Below are 19,048 nucleotides of genomic sequence, written 5' to 3' on the forward strand. Positions count from 1 at the left end.
TCCTTGCAGCTGTGCCTGACATACCCTGCCACACAGTTCACAGTGAAGTATGTCCCCCTTCATCTGGACACCTGCCCCCATATGCCTTCTGAAGTGTATCGTTCCATGGACAGAATAAATAATGACAAGAACGTGCTGCAGAATGAAGTTTCCGTGGTAATTCCTGGTAGCAGCTTTTCAACTGCTTTCCTTTATTACGAACTCTAATAAAGAACAACAAGCAATAATGCCATGAAATGAGATTAAATTCCATTTCAGCACATAAAGCATCACAGGAATATTAATATTCAAGAAAGCATCCTAAGTGAAATTTTAACCTATAAGCAATATTTAATCGCTGATGAGAAACAGTGTAAGGAGAGTCCCACATCCTCCTTAAATAAAAAAATTCTCCTTATCGTGAAATAAAAATGACATTGGGCAATATCAAGTTCAGAACTTACAAACTGAGGCTCTATAAACTATGAACGTGTAGATATTGTTTTAAACTAATTTTTGTCATTGCCTCGATCTTAGATCTTAATAAGTTAGTTAACTCTTTCTTATATTACTTAACATTCCAGGAATCATTTAGGCCTACACTGAAAAAGAATTGGGTTGAATAATTAAATTGTGATTATAAAGAACTCTACTATGGGGGCCGGCCCGGTGGCGCAAGCGGTTAAGTGCGCGCGCTCCGCTGCGGCGGCCCGGGGTTCGCTGGTTCGGATCCCGGGCGCGCACCGACGCGCTGCTTGGTAAGCCATGCTGTGGCGGCGTCCCATATAAAGTGGAGGAAGATAGGCACCGATGTTAGCCCAGGGCCGTCTTCCTCAGCAAAAAAAAAAGAGGAGGATTGGCGGATGTTAGCTCAGGGCTGATCTCCTCACAAAAAAAAAAAAAAAAAAAAAAAAAAAAAAAAGAACTCTACTATGATTAAGTCCTTAATACTTTTTACTGAATAGAGCACCAGTGATTAACAGTGTTTGCTATTGAAAAATATCAAACTGCCACATCAAATGACATCCCTTACTCTTTTCTCCTTCACTGTCTCTATTCTGTAATATGAGGCACCAACGGTGTTTATAAAGACACGAAGTCTGTTTCAAATAATATCTTATCTTAACTATTAAAGTATTCTAAATGGACACGTTTTTTGGGCCAGCCCCGTGGCTTAGCGGTTAAGTGCACGCACTCCACTACTGGCAGCCCGGGTTCGGATCCTGGGCACGCACCGATGCACCGCTTGTCCGGCGGTGCTGAGACCGCGTCCCACGTACAGCAACTAGAAGGATGTGCAGCCATGACATACAACTATCTACTGGGGCTTTGGGGGAAAAAAAGGAGGAAGATTGGCAATAGATGTTAGCTCAGAGCCGGTGTTCCTCAGCAAAAAGAGGAGGATTAGCACAGATGTTAGCTCAGGGCTGATCTTCCTCACCAAAAAATAAAAATAAAAAAAAATAAATAAATGGACACGTTTTCATAGCAAGGTTAACACAGGCAAGACTCTTTAATATTTTCTATGATGACTAGGAGGTCAGGTCTTGATAAAGTCAGACAATGGGTGTGGGCCAGATAGAGCCTCTCTGACTTTTGACTTTATAGCACACTTCTAATCTAACCAACCTCCACAAAAATTATCATATAAATCAGTGCAAATCTATCACCATGCCCTTAACATTTCAATTAAAAGGAGCACTTTATGGTGTACAAAGGCTGGCCATAGGAAACTAGGATGGATAAGAAAATTTCGTGGATAAAATTTAAGCCCTCACTTAAATGAAATAACAAGAGGACTTTTCTTGTCTTTTATTTTGGTGGGTATTAGGCAGCATGCATCAGTACTATCTAGAAAATTATAAGTCTGCAGATTTGCATGCGTATAATAACACCACAGTAAACGTTCAGAGCAGAATGTGTTGAAGGTATTAGATAAAATCAGATATCAAACAGCATGCTCGCTCAACCTTGAGCTGCTCTGCCTTTTGAGAATTGAGTCTATTGTTGCTACAGAAAAGAAAATGTAAATTGGGCGCTCATATGTTCCCTTCTGGCCAGCTCTTTGTTTTGGAAATTTCCTAAGCTAGGAAATTAATATAGAAACAGTGGTGTACTTTTTTCACTTGAGAGAAAAGTAACATCCTTTCTGAAATCTGGCCATTCTCCCTATCCAGGTGCTATTTCACAGAAAATCATTTCAGCCATAGGTTGTCCAATGACAGCATATTCAGTTACTTATGCCTTAAGCCTCTTTGCACTAGAGAGTAATGGTGATAACTTTATTCTCTTTTTTCAAAGGATACTTAGAATTCTTTCCTTCAAACTATAACTAAATAGTATATATGTGTTATCACATCTTGTTGATCCTTTCTTGATAGATGAAATTTGTATTAATTGGTGTATTTGGATTAAAGCAACAGAAAGTAACTTGAGCAAAATAGGGAATTTATTGGAATTAATTGGGGAACACATAGCATAGAAGACTAAAGAAGCTTTCAGAAAGCTCTTGAAACCAGATAGTTGGGGTGGGGAGTGGGAGAACCTAACCAGAAGCTGAAGGGTAAGGTTGCCCTTTGATATAGTCCCTACATGTCATTTGAGGGTGGGGAAGGGAGATTTGGCAGAAAACAGAATTGAGAAGGATAGAGAGTAGACCTGGAAGGGCAAACAGAAGATATCCTGCACATGTGCCTGCCCCATGGTTGAAAAAGGGCAGGCCAATTTGTCTCAAAGTCCAACCAAGACACGTCCCACCTACATATCAGGGAAGAGACAGTTCCTCTAAAGAAAATAGAGATGATATCGCCAAATAAAGAGGAAACAGATACTAGCTGACCAAAACTAAAGCAAAACAAAATAAACACATACACGCTGAAATGCCCACTCTAAAATTGAAATTTCCATTATGGAGGCCTCACCAGAAATGTTTTTATCAATATGGACAGCAGAAGTAAAGTGAAACCATTCAACGCCATATATTATATGATTTTATTTATATGAAATGTCCAGAACAGGCAAATCCATAGAGACAGAAAGCAGATGAGTGGTTGCCAGAGGGCATGGTAAAGGGTGAATGGGAGTGAATACTAAGAGTACAGAGTTCCTTTGTGGGATGATGAAAATGTTCTGGAATTAGATAGTGGAGATAGTTACCCAACTTTGTCAATATACTAAAAAAAAACCCACTAAATTGCACACTTTAAAATGGTTGGTTTTATGGGTGAGTGAATTACATATCAATAAAAATGAAAAAATATGAAATAATGTGACCGTTCAGAAAATGACCAACTTTCAGGTAATGGACATAGGATGGTAGGCACCCAAAAAAGAAGAGGAAGAGCTATTGTGGAAAAAGATTTATTATAGTGCTCCATCTTGCTATATCTCTTGTCTACATATTGTTTCTGAGTAATTCCAATTCTACACGTTTCACTCTCTGCCATTGTGAAAAGGGCATGCAAAATGATTTAAAAGCTGTGCTTCTCAAGAATCACTCTTTGGAAGCTCCAGGTCTATAAGAACAGCATCCTCTAAACCCCAGTGCCTGGTTTTAGATTTTCTTCATTGGTCATGAAAGGTTTGGTTCTGGAAAGTAAACTCAAGATCAGTGGATGTACGTTGGGCTAGAAGCCAGATATTTGTAGCTAGACCAGTGTTTCTTAGGTAGTGTTGAACTACAGCATACCTCTGCTCTGAAGTTGAGAATCCACTGATATAAATTTTCTAGTTGATATTTATGTCTGAGAGAATAACATCCATTTTGGAATTTTTCCTTAAGGACTTCACTCCTAAAATCTGAACGTTCCAGTTTTTCTTTTGTTATTGATTTTTAGTTTCTCTGCCATTGTGGTCAGAGAATATACTTGGTATGATTTTAAGCTTTTTGAATTTGCTAAGACTTGTTTTGTGGCGTAATATATGGTCTATCCTAGAAAATGTTCCATGTGCACTTGAGAAGAATGTGTATTTTGCTCTTCTTGGATAGAATGTTCTGTATATGTCTGTTAGGTCCATTTGATCTATAGTGTTCTTCAAATTCACTGTTTCCTTATTGATTCACTGTCTGGATGATCTATCTCTTGTTGAGAGTGGGGTATTAAAGTCTCCAACTGTTATTTTATTGCTGTTTATTTCTCCTTCTAGCTCTGTGAGTTTTTGCTTTGTATATTTAGGTGCTCCAATGTTGGGCACATAAATATTTACAACTGTTATATCTTCTTGATGTAGTGACTCCTTTATCTTTATATAACGACCTTCTCTGTCTCTGTTTACAATTTTAGTTTAAAGTTTATTTTGACTGCTATAAGTATAGCCACCCTTGCTTTATTTTTTGGTTACCCTTTGCTTGAAATGTCTTTTTCCATCCCTTCACTCTCAGTCTATGTGTGTCTTTAAGGCTAAAGTTAGTCTCTTGTAGGCAGCATATTGTTGGATCTTGTTTTTTTAATCTATTCAGCCATTCTGTGTCTTTTAATTGGATAATTTAATCCATTTACGTTTAAAGTAATTATTGATATGTAAGGACTTACTATTGCCATTTTGTTAACTGTTTTCTGGTTGTTTTGTAAATCTGTTCTTCCTTCTGTCTCATTCTGCTGTCTTTTTTTTTTGCTTTTTTATATCTTTTGGGATCAGTATGCTTTGACTTCTTTATCATGTTCTTTTATGTAATTACTATGAACACATGGAAATTAAACAACACTCTCCTGAACAACCAATAGATCAAAGAAGAAATTAAAGGGGAAATAAAATAGTTTCTTGAGACAAATGACAATGGATACACAGCATACCAGAACTTGTGGGATGCTGCAAAAGCAGTTCTAAGAGTTCATAGCAATAAACATACGTTAAGAAGCAAGAAAGATCTCAAATAAACAGTTAGAGCTCTAATTCTATATCTTAAAAAACCAGAAAAAAGAAGAAAAAAAACTGTGCCCAAAGTTAGCAGAAGAAAGCAAATAATATATATCAGAGCAGAAATAAATGAAATAGAGAACAGGAAAATAATACGAAAAATTTACCAAACTAAGGGATGGTTCTTTGAAAAGATAAACAAAATTGACAAAACCTTAGTTAGACTAACCAAGGAAAAAAAAGAAAGGACCCAAATCAACAAAATTATAAGTGAAAAAGGAGACATTACAACTGATACCACAGAAATTCAAAGGATCATAAGAGGCTACTATGAACAACTATACACCAACAAACTGGATCACCTCGATGAAATGGAAAAATTCTTAGAAACATACAACTTACCAAGACTGAATCAGGAATAAATAGAAAATCTGAAGAGACCAATTACAAGTAAGGAGATTGAATCAGTAATCAAAAATCTCCCAACAAAGAAAAGCCCAGGACCAGATGGCTTCACTGGTGAATTTTACTGAACATTCAAAGAAGAATTAACACTAGTCCTTCTCAAACTCCTCCAAAAAATTGAAGAGGATGGAACACTCCTAAACTCATTTTATGAGGCCAGCGTTGTCCTGATACCAAAACCAGGAAAGGACACTACTAGAAAAGAAAACTACAAGCCAATATCCCTGATGAATATGCAGAAATTCTCAATAAAATAATAGCAAACCAACTTCAGCAACACATTAAAAGGATCATACACCACGTTCAAATGGGATTTATCCCTGTGATGCAAGGATGGTCCAACATACACAAATCAATCAATGTGATGCATCACATTAATAGAGTGAAAGAAAAGAATCATATTATCATCTCAATAGACATAGAAAAAGCATTTGACAAAATTCAACATCCATTCATGATAAAAACTCTTAACAAATTAGGCGTAGAAGGAACATATCTCAACATAAATAAATGACAAGTCCGCAGCTAACATCATACTCAATAGTGAAAGGTTGAAAGCTTTTCCTCTAAGATCAGGAACAAGACAAGGGTGCCCACTTACACTACTCTTACTCAACATAGTACTGGAAGTCTTAACTAGAGCAATCGGGCAAGAAAAAGAAGTAAAGGCATCAGAATTGGAAAGAAAGAAGTAAAATTGTCTCTATTTGCAGATGACATATTGTATATAGAAAATCCTAAAGACTCGATCAAAAAACTGTTAGATCTAATCAACAACTTCAGTAAAGTTGCAGCATACAAAATTAACATACAAAAATCAGTAGCATTTCTATACACTGACAACAAATTTTCTGAAAAAGAAATTGATCTCATTTACAACATTAACAAAAACAATAAAATCCTTAGAAGTAAATTTAACCAAGGAGGTGAAAGATCTGTACTCTGAAAACTACAAGACATTGATGAAAGAAATCAAAGACGCAAATAAATGGAAACATATACCATATTAATAGACTGGAAGAATTAATATTGTTAAAATGTCCATACTACCAAAAGCCATCTATAGAGTCAATGCAATTCCTCTCAAAATTCCAATGGCATTTTTACCGAAGTAGAAAAAACACTATTAAAATTTATATGGAATCGCAAAAGACCCTAAATAGCCAAAGAAATCCTGAGACAGAAGACCAAAGCAGGAGACTTCACACTTGCTGATTTCAAACTATACTATGAAGCTATAGTAATCAAAACAGTATGGTACTGGCGTAAAAACAAGTAGACCAATGGAACAGACTCAAAAGCCCAGAAATAAGCCCAAGCATGTATAGTCAACTAATATTTGACAAAGGAACATAGGAAATAAAGCTCCTTGACATGGGTCTTGGTAATGAATTTTTTGGATATGATACTTAAGGCGCAAGCAACAAAATCAAAAATAAACAAGTAGGGGGCCAGCCCGGTGGCATAGTGGTTAAGTTCACATGCTCTGCTTTGGCGGCCCAGGGTTCGCAGGCTCAGATCCCAGGCACTGACCTATGCACCACTTTTCAAGCCATGCTGTGGCAGGCATCTCACATATAAAGTAGAGGAAGATGGGCATGGATGTTAACCCAGGGCCAATCTTCCTCAGCAAAAAGAGGAGGATTGGCAATAAATGTTAGTTTAGGGCTAATCTTCCTCACCAAAAAAATAAATAAATAAAAATAAACAAGTGGGACTACATCAAACTAAAAAGCTTCTGCTCAACAAGAGAAACCATCAACAAAATGAAAAAACAACCTATGGAATAGGAAAGAATATTTGCAAACCGTATATCTGATAAGCAGTTAATACCCAAAATATATAAAGAACTCATACAACTTAAGAGCAAAAAAACAAATAACTCAATTAAAAAATGGGCATAGGACCTGAATAGACAGCTCTCCAAAGAAGATACACAAAAGGCCAACAAGTACATGAAAAGATGCTTAATATCACTAACCAATAGGGAAATGCAAATTAAAACCACAATGAGATATCACCTCACGCCTGTTAGAATGGCCATCATCAAAAAGAGAAGAGATAACAAATGCTGGCATGGATGTGGAGAAAAGGGAACCCTTGTGAGCTATTGATGGGATTGTAAATTGGTACAGCCATTATGAAAAGCAGTGTGGAGGATCTTCAGAATATTAAAAGGAGAACTACAATAAGATCCAACAATTCCACTTCTGGGAGTATATTCAAGAATAATGAAAACACTAACTCAAAAAGATTTATGCACCCCCATGTTCATAGCAACATTATTTACAATAGCCAAGACATAGAAGCAACCTAAGGGTCCACTGATGGATGAATGGATAAAGTTGTGGTATATATACACAATGGAATATTATTCACCCATAAAAAAATGAGGAAATCCTACCATTTGCCAAGGATGGACTTTGAAGGCATTATGCTAAGTGAAATAAGTCAGACAGAAAAAGACAAATATGTATGATCTCGCTTATATGTGAAATCTAAAAAAAAAAAACCCAAAAATAAAAACCCAAACTCATAGAAAAAGAGATGAGGCCTGTGGTTAGCAGAGGTGGAGAGTGAGGGGAGGAGGAAATGGAAGAAGGGGGTCAAAAGGTACAGACTTCCAGTTATAACATAAATAAGTACTAGGGATATAATGTACAACATGATGACTATAGCTAACACTGCTCCATAATAAATAGGAAAGTTCTTAAGAGAGTAAATCCTATGAGTTCTCATCACAAGGAGAAAATTTTTTTCCTTTTTCTTTCTTTTCTTTTTATTGTATCAATATGTGAAGATGAATGTTAGCTGAACCTATTGTGGTAATTATTTAACAATATATGTAAATTAAACCATCATGCTGTACACCTTAAACTTATACAGTAATGTTTGTCAGTTACTTCTCAATACAACTGGAAAAACAAATAAGTAAAAGGAAAAAAAATCTGAACCTGGAAATTTCTGCTGATGAGGAAAGATAGATCCTCAGTCATTCACTGAGTTATAAGAAAAATCCACACTGGTTTTCACCTTTTCTTTCTTAATATTTTTGATTGTTGGGGTTTTTTTTTGTTGTTTGTTTTGTTTGATTTAAATCCACCAAAGCTTAAATAATCTTTCATTTTGGCCAAATGAGAAAATAGTCAGCAATATGATAGGGGCAATCCTAAACTACCTTTCGGTTTTCCTCATAGCTCTGGGAAGAGTGACAAAGATGAAACATACACAAGCATATGCGTGCACGTGCGCACACACACACACACACATTGTGTTGCAATTATTCCATGTTTCATGTTTAATGTTGATAAAACCTTTCATGATAGGACAGACTAACAATGAAATTCAGTGCTGTTACCAGGTAGATAATTTAAAAGGCAGAAGCTTGAACACTGTGTCATATTGTGTCTCTAATCTTGAGTTTGGCAATCAAATAACCTGGCTTATTACAGTTATGTGTAAAATAGAGTAAGTAGAATAGGGGAAGTCCCTGATGAATAAAATATATAAGCTATTGTAGGTTTGTTATGTGACAACACTGTTATCTGCTCAAGGATCTTTTTAACTTAATTCCTAATTCTCAGCTATGAGCCAATTAAGTGAGGTCACCAGAGGCTGAATTATGGATAAGTAAGGTAATCATACAGTAATTGATATTTGTAATGATGAACCTAAACCTTTTGAATCACAAAAGTTTGAGTAATAGTTGGTAACATTTTGTTTAGAATATATTTACTTTTATTCTTTGAAATTGTATAATGTATACAATAAAATTTCCAAAACATTCAGTTAAATAGAACTGCATTCTGAAAAATTTAACAAGAATTTATTATAGTTTGAAAAATATCTGTTTAGATGTATATATCTTGCAATAAGATTATTAAATATTACAGTATTTTGTAGTTGTGAAATACATTGTTCTAGAGAACAAATATACATGTGCAATATATTTTTAATAAGCTTAAGATGTAATATATGCCTTCATTTACTTGAATCCAAGTTCTTTGGCAGTTGGGCACATTTCAGACAGACATACGCACACAAGTATGGACTGTGTGTGTATGTATGCATGTATATGTATGTATGAATATATATGTGTGTGTATATATATTCTAAACATAAAAACTATCTTGTCTTTACAAAAAATGCAAGGAAGGAAGCTTAAAAAAGTAGACTATAATTGAATTCTACTTTGCAATTAAAATATACCCTTTTGCAAATTGGTATTTTTTCCTTTGCTCTAAGTCACCCCATCTGTGGTAAGTTTGAAGCTATTTGAAATTAATATAAATTACTTCCAAAGCAGAAACTATTTCAGATGTTTAATTTTATGTGAAAGTATTACATCTTTTATTTAAAATAGATAATTATTGCTTGGAATAAAAAACTCTTTGCGGCAATGACTAAATATCTTTTTCTTCATATCCTGATATCATCTAGTAGAATCCTCTACTTCTGGTAGGCACTCAATAAGTGGTTGATAAGTAAATGAATGTACTTATTTTTCTGAAGTGGATATATTGGTATGAATTATACTTAGACTATTAACTATGAATTATACTCAAACAATTATGAAGTATAATTGTGCATTACACTTAAATTCTGCTTAAACTATCCTGCTTAGGTTTTCTAATAAATATGAATGTCTGCATTAAAGTATTATTAAAATTATTATATGTGAGCATTTCCTGGAACATGTAATATCATCAGTACAGTGGAAAAAGTAGATTGGTTCTAGAAAGCCACAGACAAACATTATATTTTTTATTTTGCAGAATGGTTTCACACCACTGTATATGGCAGCCCAGGAAAACCACCTGGAAGTTGTCAAGTTTCTTCTTGACAATGGTGCAAGCCAGAGCCTAGCCACAGAGGTAAGACACTTTGGTTCTTTCTATGGGTAAGTTCACATATTTATGGGGCATTTTGTAAACCTGGAGTGGTAACATTCAGAATTTTTCCCATTAGTATTTCAATTGCAGTTGTATATTAATGTGTGAGTTTATAAGTTTTTATGAAATAAATTAGAAAATCTATTTTTAGTCTTTAAAAACTTTTCCATTGCATAGATATGCTTTCTGTGCTTAAATGCCTGGCTCTACCGTGTAATTGAGCTATTTATTTAATATTAATATATTTGCTTGAGAACACTTTTCTGTTTCTTATAATTTTGCCTGAAAGGCAACCACTGTTTTGAAATATTTTTGTGATAAAACATGTTTTAATTCTGTATTTTCCAAATTTGTTATCATAATTATAATGATTGAATTTGTTTCTAAAGTTAACTAATTAGATTTATTTCACACTTCTAAACAAAACTAGTATACATTTTTAAGTATTACGTAAGAGTGGTATTTGAAAAAAACCTTTGCAGTCTTGAATAGAAGAGTTATTTAAAAATAAAAAGTTGTTTAAGTCATTGGTACTATCTTAGGTAATACAGTTTATTTTTTAAACTAGTCTGGATGGAAGATTGTGATCCTTTGTGAAGTGTATCACTAGAGATCTGTTGCTAATAATAAAGGACCAATGTTTGAGTATTCTTTATTTTTAACAAAATAATAAATTAGAATAGGTGCAGGATTATCCCTGTCATAATACTACTCCTCTCACTTGCATTCTGATGTGTTTCCTGAACAGCACAGGAATGAGGGCAAAAGAGGAATCATGTGTAACCTCACCCAGCTTTTGAGATCATGTCTTCCAGGGAAACCACTAAATACCTGAGGAGGCAGTTCGCACAAGAAGACATATAGGTGACCATAAATGTATGAAAATTCTCACCCTCCCTCATAGTCAAAGAAATACTAATTTATTAATCAGATAAAGAATGAGATCCAGTCTTTTGCCCATGAGATGGGGATAAAATTTGAGGGGAAATCAAGAAATCAGAACTTTCTTGCAATATTGGTGAAGTTAATAATTGGTTGCAACACTTTTGCAGAACATTTAACAGTAGCTATCAAGAATTAATATTTACACACCTTTGTACTTAGCAATTCTGCCTCTAAGAATTTATATAACAGATATATTAGAGGAGAATGCAGAAACAGTATATAAGTTCATCAACATAATTAGTAATAACAATTTTTTAAAAACTGGAAAGAACCTAAGTATGCACCAACAGGGAACCTTTTTAATAAATATTGCTATACTTACACAATAAAATGCTATTCCGCATTATTAAAAATGAGGCAAGACTATACATACTGATGCAGGAAAATGTCCATAGTATATTATTATCAGTGGTTTATTCTGAAAATTTGGAGGGAGACTTACTTTTCACTTTACACCCTTCAGTACTGTTAGGGATTTTTATCATGAGAATGTATTATTTTCATAATAATATTCTTAAAACTAGTTGAGAAGTAACTCCTGGTTGATAACAAAAGAACAAACCTCTGGCAGGCATCGAGCAGAGCCTCTCTTCACACCTGGAGAAGAGCTGCCTGAGCACGGTGCCTCAAACATGACGCACGGGTTCATCGCAGGGTGCAGGGAGAATGGGGACGGGGATGGGGGTGGGGCATCGTTGCTGGATAAGAGAAAATCCATTCTCAAGGGGCCGGCCCTGTGGCTTAGCAGTTAAGTGCGCGCGCTCTGCTGCTGGCGCCCCGGGTTCGGATCCCGGGCTTGCTGAGGCCGCGTCCCACATACAGCAACTAGAAGGATGTGCACCTATGACATACAACTATCTACTGGGGCTTTGGGGGGAAATAAATAAATAAAATCTTAAAAAAAAAAAATCTATTCTCATTTTTGGATGGAAGTACTAAATAATATAAATATCCTAATGAAAGCGATGCCGTAGTACTTTGTCTGTGAAGGACAGGTAGTATTCTTTTTTATACTGTGAGGTACAGATCACTAAGCATTTCTCCTTTAAAAACAAACATAAGCCCAACTTACTGATTATGAATCTGAATTACCTGGTAAACTAATCATCAGTAACTCACTGAGTTGCTGGTATTTCTTTAAGCTTTCAAGGTCCAAAAAGAGGCACTAGAACTAACTTAAAGAAAAATAGTATATGAGATCCTCAAACCACTAATTCAGTCTTTTCCTAAAGAAAATATTAAAAAAATTTTTACTCCTTTATATTAAAGTTCTTTTTTTCTGTAACTTTAAAGAAAAAAACAATAAACAAACATTCTGTCTAAGAACAGAACTAAGTTCTATTAACTAATCTAAGTTCCATCCGTGTCTTCATGAGAGTCGCTGGTGTATGACTGTATAAACAACAGCTGTGATTGTCTAGAGATGTTTGAACCTTTGACTGAACTTTTGTCTCTTCTTCTGAGTCATTGGTATTAGAGAATAAGAAGAACAGCAAAAAATAAGATGTTTTATTCATACACTGTTGTAAGTATGATATTCTCTTTTTAGCAATGACAGTGGTGTCATTTATACAGAAGTCTGTATATTCAGAACAAACAGTAGGGGGCAATTAAAGTATCATTTAGATGGAAAATTTTTAATAGATTTTTTAAATTTATTAAATGATGTGATATTGCCCAGTTCCTTCAAGACATTTTTTTCATATGTACCTTGTATATATGCATCAACTCTTTGGAATGACTGTGGCTTTTAAAACCTTTTCTGCATTGCTGTGTACTTCATATCATATCTTTTCTGTATATCTCGTTCTTTTGCTAATTAAGATTCTGAAGCATGAGGTTCATTTATTCCACAGGTAATTGTTAAGCACTTATTATGTGCCACACTCTGCACAAGGCAGTCAAGGTTTTCATGGAGCTTCTAGCACATTTCCTTTGGGCTTGTATTTTTCTCTTAAGAGTAACTGCACAGAGCAAACCAAACTACTTAAACTTGGTTTGGAAACAAAATCTGGAGCTGCTCATTTCAGCTATTAACACCTTAGAGCTGGTATCTTTGTATCTTTAATTGGCTTCTGCAGGAAGCACATTCTTATGGGTGCTAATCATCTCCTTGCAGTTTATTTTCTCGTGCAAAGTAGTTTCCTTTATGTATAGGCCCTGTGGGTTTGAAAATTCTTATCAGCAGAAATGTAGCCATTTAGTTTGGATTCAGAACAGAAGTGGGCTGTCATTTTTACGCCTTAGATTTTGTTCAGGTTTTGAAAGTGAGATGCAGCGTTAACTCTAAATACACAATTTTTCTTGTTACCACTCTATCCTTTAAAAATGTACTTTTGTTTTTTTTGGAAAAGTGACACAATATGGAAATGGAAAGTACAATAAAAAGCAAAAGGAAGAAAAAGCCACTGTTAATTTCCTCTAGAGATAACATTTTGTTTATTCATCCAGATTTTTTGTACATGTACATAATACACACATATTTATCTTTATGAAAATGAGATCATATATTTACACAGTGATATAGATTACTTTTCTCATAACATTAAATTATATTCTAAACATTATGTCCTTAAGTGTAAACCTGTGATATCGTTTTGGTGATGTCTTGGTTGTATCCAGCCTTTCTCTGTTATTTTATGGCTGCAGGGAATGTCCTTCTGGTTACATTAATGCTCATCATTTTTCTCTTTCGGGTCTTCTTGGACCAGTTGAAAGGAGCAGGTAGAACTTCAGCCAGATCTTGAGGCAAGGAGAATGGATAGAATTTGTGTGTGTGGAGTGAGGAGGAGAATTTTTCAGGCTGGGGGAAATAGCATGGGTATAAATGCCAGGGTGGGGCTAGTCTGCATGTCCGCAATTAGTAAGGAGACTGGAGGAAAGGATTTATATGAGAAGAGCCTGAGCAGTATTGTCCGTCAAGAGCTTTGGGCCAATATTTTGCACATCCTTGAATATAAATATGCTGATTTACATTCAGTCAAATAAGTGGGAGGAGCTCTTATCTGTTTTCCAGCAAGGAAAAGGATGATGAAAGTGGTCTTTTAAGAAGACCAACAAGACATTAGTGTACAAGTAACCAGGTTTTCTCTTTCTCCCTTACAAACGTTCTTCTCTTGGAGTGGTCCTCTATGTGTTCCACAGGACTACGGGTGCGAGATATCATGACCCAAATAAATAACTTACTTGCCAGTTCTCTAGTAAAAATAATTTTTAAGTGTTCTTGTGAGTGTATGAGATGAACACATTGCAGAATTAAAATTTGTGAGCCAGTCTTAGGATTTTCTACTCTGTACTATTTATTGTACAGTTTACAACAGTAGATCATCCACAAATTAATTAACCGTAGTGAAATCGGCAACTATCTTCTCTTTGTCAGGTTTCAGGGCAATACAATGGGAAGACTCAAAATGTACAGATATGTGTGTATGTCTGAATTTATTCTAGTCATATTTTGCATGATCCTGTGGCTTCTTCCTTCATTGGTCAGAGAAGCCAAGAGGCTTTCATACAGACCTTTCTTAAAACCACAATGACTACGGTTCATTAATTCACATACACTGGTTGAGCAGCAGATATGTGGTGGGCAACAAGATACAGTGATGAACCAGACAGGTATATTCCCCAGTTTTAAAATATCAGTGCAAATTTTTACAGCTTATTTAATGAGCTCCTTGGAAAAATTTGCCTGGATTTAACTTGAAATGTTATTTTCGCTGAGATTCTTTGTAGATATCGAAATTATGGCATTTTTTCCTTTATGGAGTACTTTTATGTATTTTTAAAATTTACCGAATTAATGTATATCACTTTTTAACAGAAAAAAACCCATAAACTTATTAAAATTTCTTATTATTTTCTGCTTTGGTGTATGTGTGTGTGTGTGTGTATTTTTTTTTTGAAAATATCTTTTCACATGTATGTGTACTTATGTTAGCTTTAATAACCCTAACCAAAAATTGACACCTGGTCACTTGATCAGCATCTTATTTGTTAATTAAAAAGAAGATATCCTTGGGGCCGGCCCGGTGGCGCAAGTGGTTAAGTGCGCGCGCTCCGCTGCGGCGGCCCGGGGTTCGCTGGTTCGGATCCCGGGCGCGCACCGACGCACTGCTTGGCAAGCCATACTGTGGCGGCGTCCCATATAAAGTGGAGGAAGATAGGCACAGATGTTAGCCCAGGGCTGTCTTCCTCAGCAAAAAAAAAAAGAGGAGGATTGGCGGATGTTAGCACAGGGCTGATCTCCTCACAAAAAAAAAAAAAAAAAAAAAAGAAGATATCCATTGGGGCAAGTCTTGACCCATCCATTTATTTGCAGGATGGCTTCACACCACTGGCAGTGGCTTTGCAACAAGGTCATGATCAAGTAGTTTCACTCCTGCTAGAAAATGACACTAAAGGAAAAGTGCGTCTTCCAGCTCTTCATATCGCTGCCCGAAAAGATGACACCAAAGCTGCCGCCCTGCTGCTGCAGAATGACAACAATGCAGACGTGGAATCAAAGGTGAGGCACGAGGGAAACGAGCCTGTCATGCAGCTCTCCTACATTAGGCACCCCAACTTTAAGAATGATGGTCTCCCTTTTGGCAAGCTTATGCCAAACATTCAACTTCACTGAAGGGAATAAAAACGCATGTCCACGTCAGCCAACTGAAGGCACATCCCCCTTAGCATATAAAGCTAAGAGGTCACTGTGGATGCTGCTCTATGCATGCCGAAAGGGAGGCCACCCCAAAAGAACCCTGTCTATATGCACCTGATAGTTTCCTTCCTTTTAACATATATTTTTAATATATTTAACACTTTAGCTCAAACATCAGGGTGAAAAAATTACAAAATGCTAACAACGGTGTGCGTAAATAAGCCTTTGGTTGATATCTCAGATGATAGGCACTGCACTGAGTATTGATCCGCTGCGGAAAGCATGCCAGCAGCCAAAGAGTCCGATCCAGAAATTCCCATTGTCTTGACATGTATCCCATGAAAGCCTCTGTGAAGGAGACGTGGCATTTGGAATAGGCCATTGTGCAGCCCCTCATTCAGTCTAGCTTTCTTTCTGTGCCTATTGTGCTTCCATCATAGCTTTCATCTTCACTACTTAGCTGTCATGAGCTTTCTGCAATCCATATCACCAATAGCGAACTAACCGTTCATTTTTTCCTCCTCTTTGCTTCCAAATGTGTTAACCTAGATGGTGGTGAATAGAACAACAGAGGTATATATATATATATACATATACATAGAGTCTATATCTGCATCATCATTTTCCCATTACTTAGTGCTGCTGCCTCATTTCTTTCCCTTCTTCTTTGCATTGCCTTCTGTAGGCTAGATACCTGCTTTATACCCCCACCTCCAAAGTAGCATGTGCCAGAGAAGATAGTAGTTTGATTACCAGGGCTTTCTGCAGCTGAACCTGGTATTGGAACAGAAGAAGGAGGAATCCTTGAAACTTAAGGGTATTACAATAGAGTTGTGTGAGATGAAGAGTTTTGGCACTTTAGATACTTATCAGCTCTACCTAAAGCTGCAGACAACCCTGTCATTCTACTCATCTAGGACTGATTCTTTAGGGTTCTGCATGACACTTAGCCTCAGTGTCAGCAAGATGAAAGTTCCCTCGGAACGGTACCAATATGACCCATTGTTCCTCAAGAGTCAATAAGATAGCTAGCATGGCTAAGAAGCTTGCTAACAATTTAGAAATGCATCTAGTTCCTATAAGGTTTTAATCTTTGGGGACTAAGTGAATCACTGCATGTTTTAGCATTTTTTTAAGGAAGTAAAATGACCTTGGTATGAATAATCCAGAAAAATGTATTATTGAATAGGCATTTGCTAATAAAGAGACCAACTTGTGCATTCTTTATGGAATGCAATCAACCATTACACAAGACCAATGGTAGTAGTACCTCTTTCCCCAAAATTGCTTGTACTATTAAAATTGGCATTTACTATTAGTTAATTTGCCTTGATACTGAATATATAGAATGAACTGAATTTTGACAAAGAGTTTCAGTGGGCAATTCTATCATGAATAACAAAACAGTGGTAGTAATCAAGCTTTCTATGAGCTATAAAGATTTTTCCTGTGATCCTTTTGTGAAACGTTTGCTTCTATATAGTTCTAGTGGATTACTAAAATTGCTTAATCTCCACCCTTGGTTCCTCCCTGGCTATCCCTCTGCCTATGAGTTCGGCGTTTATTTGAAACCCTCTGAGCAATTGGCACTAATCGAAAGAAACCTAGGACAGAATGGAAAGTGGACCTCAGCATATTTTGCTTCCTCATTTTTATTTGGGCAGGGTTATGGTATGAACGCGTCAGACAAGGGCCTGGCAGGAATCGATTCAACGTCTGCTGTGTTTTCTTTACAGAGTGGCTTCACTCCGCTCCACATAGCTGCTCACTATGGAAATATCAATGTCGCCACGTTGCTGTTAAACCGAGCGGCTGCTGTGGACTTCACGGCAAGGGTAAGAAGGCTGCAGTATGACATGCCCGTAAAGCATCTGACACGATTCTTAACTCTCCTTTCCCATCATGAGAAGAAGGTTGGGACAGATGACCTCCAAGGGTCCTTCCAGTCAGAGAAAGCTGTGACTTGCTGCTTATCCTAGTGCATGGTCTTGCTTTCACACAGGTGTGCCTGCTTCCTAGCAGGAAAAGTAAACCAAAATCAGGGGTGGGGGGTGGGGGAGTGATAAATATATAAGTGAATATATAAAAGATGTGATGCAAATAATCGTGACTAGAAATGGAAAACTGTTCCCTGAGTAGAAATTTCTGAGCCTGTTGTCAGTTGGTCAAATGGCATCAATAGTGCTCTAGATATCAGGGCCTGGACCTTACAGATGGAAATGTGCTGGAGTATCTGGATGAGGCCCAAACTTCAGATTCCAAATAATAGAGACCATCTTTTGCTTTATCTTCTGTCCACTACAAACTTTTGTAATGAGTAACAGGAATCTGTAACCTGAGTAAGTTTATATTCATGGAGAAAGGAATTACAGCATGACGTGTACCACTGGACAGCAACTAGGACATCCAAACAAAATAATACTGCTCTGTGAAAACTGGTCTGGTGCTAGGCTTAATCATCAGAAACGTCATCATCAGAAGTAGAGATGAAGTAGGAAGCAGGCTGGAGTGGTGGCTAACAGTGTGGACTCAGGATTCAGACTCTCTGGGTACAATTTTGGCTTTAGGCCGGCACGGTGGTACAAGTGGTTAAGTGCGTGTGCTCCACTGCCGGGGCCCAGGGTTCGCCGGTTCGGATCCCGGGCGCAGACCGATGCACTGCTTGTTGAGCCATGCTATGGTGGTGTCCCATACAAAGTAGAGGAAGATGGGCACAGATGTTAGCTCAGGGCCAGTCTTCCTCAGAAAAAAGAGGAGGATTGGCATCAGATGTTAGCTCAGGACTGATCTCCCTCACCAAAAAAAAAAAAAAAAAAAAATTTGGCTTTAACTTTTCTCTCTGGGTCCATCAGTTTCCCCATTTATAAGATGAGTAATATGAATTATGAATTTAAAAGCTAATAATAATAATAAAATAATATCACCACTCGTTCATTGGGTCACTGTAAGAATTAAAAGAGAGAGTGAATATAAAGCACTTAGCACAGTGTCTGACGTGTCACCATCATCAACATATATCATCATAGCAGCAGCACTATGATTTTGAACGTTTTTGCTAAACCCTCACTTAGAGGAAAAATGGGACTGGATCAGAGAGGGAGATAGGATAGGGCATAACACCAGGACTAGCAGTAACAGTAGTAGTTGCAGCAGTAAACGTAATACCATCTTTGAAGTAGTTACTGAGTGGTAGATGCCAGGCTAAGCATCTTTATCTCATTTATTTTTATTTCAGGAAAAGTGTTATTTATCCCTGTTTTACAGAAGA

General features: G+C 36.6%; 1 protein-coding gene across 16 annotated transcripts in view; it reads left to right on the top strand.

Annotated features, from left to right (window-relative positions):
- The window catches only part of ANK3 (ankyrin 3), a 641,124-nt gene that overhangs the window by 409,995 nt on the left and 212,081 nt on the right, over window positions 1–19,048 (top strand). For all 16 annotated transcript variants that reach the window (XM_058543390.1, XM_058543388.1, XM_058543400.1 and 13 more), the window contains exons 5-7: window positions 10,077–10,175; window positions 15,457–15,642; window positions 17,517–17,615. In XM_058543390.1, the coding sequence (XP_058399373.1) occupies window positions 10,077–10,175; window positions 15,457–15,642; window positions 17,517–17,615 (384 nt within the window). The remainder of the gene's footprint in view (window positions 1–10,076; window positions 10,176–15,456; window positions 15,643–17,516; window positions 17,616–19,048) is intronic.

The sequence above is a fragment of the Diceros bicornis genome, chromosome 6 (genome assembly GCF_020826845.1).
Source record: "Diceros bicornis minor isolate mBicDic1 chromosome 6, mDicBic1.mat.cur, whole genome shotgun sequence".
NCBI lineage: Eukaryota > Metazoa > Chordata > Mammalia > Perissodactyla > Rhinocerotidae > Diceros > Diceros bicornis.